At 38.7% G+C, this 5,724-nt stretch overlaps 1 protein-coding gene across 1 annotated transcript in view; it reads right to left on the bottom strand.

The window, feature by feature from the left end:
• Positions 1-296: 296 nt before the first annotated feature.
• The window catches only part of LOC103587654 (chromosome unknown open reading frame, human C12orf45), a 10,394-nt gene continuing 4,966 nt past the window's right edge, over positions 297-5,724 (bottom strand). Inside the window, exons 3-4 of the mRNA XM_008569169.1 lie at positions 2,498-2,634; positions 297-547 (exon numbers count right to left, since the gene is read on the bottom strand). Coding sequence (XP_008567391.1) covers positions 320-547; positions 2,498-2,634 — 365 coding nt within the window. The 3' untranslated portion in view covers positions 297-319. The remainder of the gene's footprint in view (positions 548-2,497; positions 2,635-5,724) is intronic.

Genomic DNA, 5,724 nt, shown 5'->3' with positions numbered 1-5,724 from the left:
AGCTGATCAAACCATGTCCAAAGGCAAACATCTAGCTGTAATCTATCAAGTTATTTCTGCACTTCACTTATGTGTTCAGCCTACAAAAGATAAGCTTTTATTGCCCATGCTGCACAGCAGAACTCTGAACCCCTTTAAGTTTTAAGTGCTGCCTAATTTATGAATAATTCTTTGCTCAAATAAACTCTGTTAAATTTGTCTAAAGTTTTTCTTTTAGAATATAAAAGCACCATGAGTACCTGAAATGTAAACTAGTCAGTGAATCACATTCTTCTTCAAGAATTAGCAGGCACGTATCACCTGTTTCTTTTTGGATCTTTTATTCCACTATTTCCTTTTTTTTACTACCTGGACTGTCCAAAACTTCAATCTTGCCTTTCCCAGCTTCCGAATTAGGAAGCTTAATGTTATCTATGGTGACTTCACCGGGGATGCTGTCATCTTCAGCCTCAGATTCTGAACTGTCCTCTGAACTGTCCTGTGAACTCTCTTCTGAACTGTCTTCTTCTTTTGAGTCTGACTGATTCATCTCAAACAAGGCCACATCCTGTAAAAAGTATTAGATGGGAAATTTATTTCAGGGCAGTTCCCTAAAAACTTGTAATAAGACAACATTGAGAACCACCAAAATTCAGCACAAAGATTGAAGCATAAAGGGCAAGAAATGTTTTTAATACAACATGGTACTTTTGTGTTTTTAGTTGCCAGGGTACACCTTAATAATGATTTGCATTTACTACAAGTTTAATTCTATATATACTAAAAACACCAACAACATTCATTCAACAAATATTAACATTAGGCACCACATTGGGTACCACAGATTCAACAACAACAACAAAAAATCAAAACAAAACCCTTACCTTCATGAAATTTACATTTTTGAGCAGGAGCCAACAAATTACAACCTGCAGGCCAGCCTAATGCCTACTTTTGTTTGGCTCATGAACTAAGAATGGTTTTTACATTTTTATTTTTATTTATTTTTCCTTTTTGTCTTTTTTGCTGACTGGTAACGGGATCGCAACCCTCGGTGTCGCGCCCGCACCGGGGACCGGCAACGGGATCGCAACCCTCGGTGTTGCACCCGCACCGCGCTCAGCCAGCGAGTGGGAACCGGTCTCCACATGGGATGGGAACACTCAGCGGGAGCGCCGTTGCGCTCCCAAGCGGCGCACTCTCCAGTGCGCCACCGGGCCGGCCCGACATTTTTAAAGTGTAGGAAAAAACATCAAAATAAGAACACTATTTTATGAAACATGAAAATTACATGAAATTCAAATTTCAGTATCCATAAAGTTTGTAAGCCTTGCTTATTCATTTATGTATTGTCAATGGTTGCTTTCACACTACAAGAGCAAAGCTGAGTAGTCACAATGGACAGTATGACCCTGCGGAGCCTAAAAAATTTACTATCTGGCATCATATAGAAAATGTTTGCTGACCCCTATTCTACAGGGAAAATAAAGACATGTTACATATAAAGTGTATGGTGGTGAAAATAAAAATAAATCAGGACAAGATCAATAACAGGGCCATCAGGGAAGGACTTTTGATGAGGTGATGACTGAAAAGAGATAGAGGAAGTCCAGATGCAGAAATCTGGGGAAAAGCATTCTACATGGAAAAACCCCAAGGGAAACAGTCTGGAGCAATGAGACTGGAGCTGGAGGGCAGTAAACAGGATAATTGTGTAGATGAAGTTAGACAGACAGGTGGAGGCAGGATTGTATGGGACCTTTGAAGGACTTCCAATTCATTAGAAATGTGATGGGAAACCCCCTGGTTCCCAAACAATGAACCACACACACTGAGAAAAACAGAATTCGTGTAGGAAAAAGTGGAAACAGGGAGACTTTTGAGGAAATTACTGTAATAGTCCACAAGAGAGACCATAATTACTTGGACCAAGTGACGCAGCAGTGGAGATTGTACAAAGTGGTTGGATTTGGAATATATTCCAGAGGTGGAGCTGACCAGATTTGCTAATAAATATTACTACTAACAATGGTATCAGCTCTACCCAGACATAAGTGTTAGAAAAGGAATTCCAGCGTAGAAAGAAGACATGAGTATAAATTGAGAGACAACGTTTACATGTAGCTTATGTGATCAATCACTCAAACACATCATTTATTTTTGCACACTCAGTGAAATCAGACTATGATTACCTCTTTCGGTGCTTCGATGGAAAAAGAAATATCCAGTTAGGACATTTAGTAAATTAAAGCTACAAGGTAACAAATGTAATATTTGACTTGAAAAAGCCCTCCTGTGACTCCATGTGAGTAAATCTCTAAACTTTACCCAGAGAAGCTTACTGACCTATAAGGCCTTAATCATAAAATAGCTATGCACCTCTTCAGTACTGGAAACATGAGCTAACATGAGGAAAATTAATACTTGAAAATAAAATGGAAAAATTATGTCTCTTCTTTCTAGGTGACGAGGCACACTGGTAATTTTACTATATGAAATGAAAACAAAGCAAAGTTACCATTTGTATAACTTTTCCAAGAGTCCCATCAATGTTTTCAATATTGAAACGACCAGGTGGTGCGGCTGACATGTCTTTTCTTAGCTTCTCATTTGCCTGGGCCATCTGTGGAAGAAAGGTCTGTACTTGGTCCAATACTATGAAGAGGAAATATAGTACATCAACATTTATGTTAGCAAATTCTAAAATCCAGTATTTCCTGTAGAATACTTCTTAATTAAATGGTAATCATAATAATAAATCTTTCAACTCCCTTCCATTTCAAAAACCTCCATCCCCTTCTGAATTCTTAAAGCAGTAGGATGACACAGGTCAGCAATCAATTATTTCTCAAATGTTTTGTGTTTCTCATAAATCCCAGAACTGTAAATTCCTAGAAGGCTGACATTTAACAAATAGTGACTGAACAAGAAGGCAGTCGGACTTGATAGTTAAAGTGCAGCAGGCTCTGTGGCTTTAGGGTAAGACCAACAAGTTTATTATTAATAGAATCCTAGTTACACTTATTACTTTCTAAATCACCTGGGGCAAGTTAATTAAGTACTGGTTGTTTTTGCCTGCCCAACATCTATTCCCCTTCCTTTTTTTTTTTTTTTTTTTTTTTTTTTTTTTTTTTTTNGCGGGAGGGCCTCCGCGCTCCCAAGCGGCGCACTGTAGCAGTGCGCCACCGGGCCGGCCCTTCCCCTTCCTTCTGATAACATAACCTGACTTTCCTTTTAAGCTTGTGTCACTCTTACTCACTCTTGTCCCTCACCCTGTGTGTGCCTATATATTCCACAACCTCAGCCACTGTAATTCACTGGCATGCACAGTGACACACTGCTCCAGTTGGGCCAATAAGGGACCACTCTGGGACTTACGTCTGAACTACTAAAAAGAGCACGCTTCTCTCTGAGTGAATGACTAAGTGAGCTGCTGAACGTAAGTCTGGAGCTGCTGATAAACTGGTCAACTTGCCACACCTGGGGGAAGAGCCTGCTCTAGATTAAGCCAACACCTAGGAATGCAGAGCTAAGAGATAAAGAGCAGTAGGCCACTGATGACACTAAGCACCTGGATCCAGACGTACCTGCAATCACAGCCCCTGAGATTTGTTCCACAATAAAATGAGCCAACCTAATTTCTTATTCTGCTTAAGGCAACCTGAGCTAGGTTCCAGTTATTTGCAACCAAGAACTCTAGCCAATTTTACAACACTAAACCTTAGTTTACTCATCTATAAAAATGGGGTGATAATTGTCAGGTGTTGTGCTAAGTACAGGGGAACTGATAAAACAAGTAATATTTAATTTCTTTTTCTCTCAAAAGAGGCCCAGCACATGAACTATGCACATATGGGCTCTCAAAACTTAAGACACTGCTATGGCCACACAATGGTGGACTAAAATGTCCAGAGTATGGAAGAAGAAAAGAAAATAGTGGTAAAGGTCAACAACTAATCTTTACTTGTAAAATGAGGCTGCTGGAAGAATTCCATGAGTTCATGCACACAAACAAAGCCCCACACAATGTCTGGCACATCCTAAATAATCAATAAATGTTAGTGCTCATTCCCCTTCAAATACACAGAAAAATTACTGATAAAAATTTGTGTCTGCAGATTTAAACCTATTACCACAAAGTGAGGATCTTGTTCTGCTTCTAACTAATGAATCAAGTGGAGCAAAATAAATATCAACATATGTGGCATGAACCAAGATTTTTAGAAGCCAAATATTTCTGTGGTATCTTTGAGAGTATACGCCAAACCATGAAGGTAGGCCAGTTGTAGTTCTTTTAAATTAAATAAAACTAAATCCAGTATAAAACATAAAATTCAAAATGTCCAGCATCCAACAAAAAAATACTCAACATACAAATAAGCAGGAAAGCATGATTCAAAAAAAACCAGTAGAACTAGATCCAGAAATGACACAGATGATAGAATCGGCAATAAGAATGTTAAAACAGCTATTATAAATATACTCCATGTGTCAGGAGAGTGTGGTGCTGATAAACATACTCCGTGTGTTCAGGAAAGCAAAGAAAAGCACAAACATAGAGAAAAGAAATGAAAACTATTAAAAGTCTGAAATTTAACTTCTAGAGATGGAAACTATAATATCTGACCTGAAAAATACATCTGATGGGATTAACAGTAAATCAGACAATAGAGAAGAAAAGATTAGTGAACTTGAAGACATAGCAATGGAAACTATCCAAAATGAAACACAAAAAATAAGACTGAAAAAAACACAAACCACTATCAGTGAGACGTGGGACAACTTCAATTGGCAAAATTATGTGTAATCAGTCTCTTCAGGAAAGGTGAGAAAAGAGGAGGGGAAGAAAAAAATATGAAGAAAAAATGATTGAAAATTTCCCAAACTTGAAAAAAACTATAAACCCACAGATCCAGTAAGTTCAACAAACCCCAAGCTCAAGAATCACAAAGAAAACTACAGAGCACATTATCATCAAATTTGGTGAAAACCAGTCATAACAAATAAAATCTTGAGAACATCTAGAGAAAAAAAGAAACATGGTACCCATGACAAAGAATGACAGCAGACTTCTCATCAGAAATAATGCCAGTGAGAACAAAGTGGTGTAACATTTATAAATAGGGGGAAAAAAAGGCAAAAAACCTGTCAACCTAGAATTCTATACCCACCAAAAACATCTTTCAAAACCAAAAGAAAATAAAGACTTTCTTGCATTTCTAAAGGCTGGTGAATTCATCACCAGCAGACCTGCACTATAAAAAATGGTGTTTACCAATAAGATAACCTGACTTTTTTAATGGGCTAAAGATTTGAAAAGATACTTCACTGAAGACATTCAAGCACAAATAGCGACCCATGAAAAGATGCTCAAGAACATTAGTCATTAGAGAAAAACAAACTAAGATCACAATGTGATACCATTACATACACACTAAAATAGCTAAAATGAAAGACAGACCATACCATATGTTGCTTGGGATGGACAGTAATCAAACTCTCATACTTTGCTGGCGGGAATGTAAAATGGCATATTCACTTTGGAAAGTAGTTTGGCAATTTCTTCTTTATAAAAAAAGCTTACACCTGGGGCCGGCCCGGTGGCGCACTGGATAGTGCGCCGCTTGGGAAGCGCGGCGGCGCTCCCGCCCGAGGGTTCGGATCCCACATACAGACCGGTTCCCGCTCACTGGCTGAGCGAGGTGCGGGAGCAACACCGAGGGTTGCGATCCCGTTGCCGGTCCC

This window comes from Galeopterus variegatus, unplaced genomic scaffold (genome assembly GCF_000696425.1).
Source record: "Galeopterus variegatus unplaced genomic scaffold, G_variegatus-3.0.2 Scaffold472, whole genome shotgun sequence".
Taxonomy (NCBI): domain Eukaryota; kingdom Metazoa; phylum Chordata; class Mammalia; order Dermoptera; family Cynocephalidae; genus Galeopterus; species Galeopterus variegatus.
This window is presented reverse-complemented; position numbering and strand designations above follow the sequence as displayed.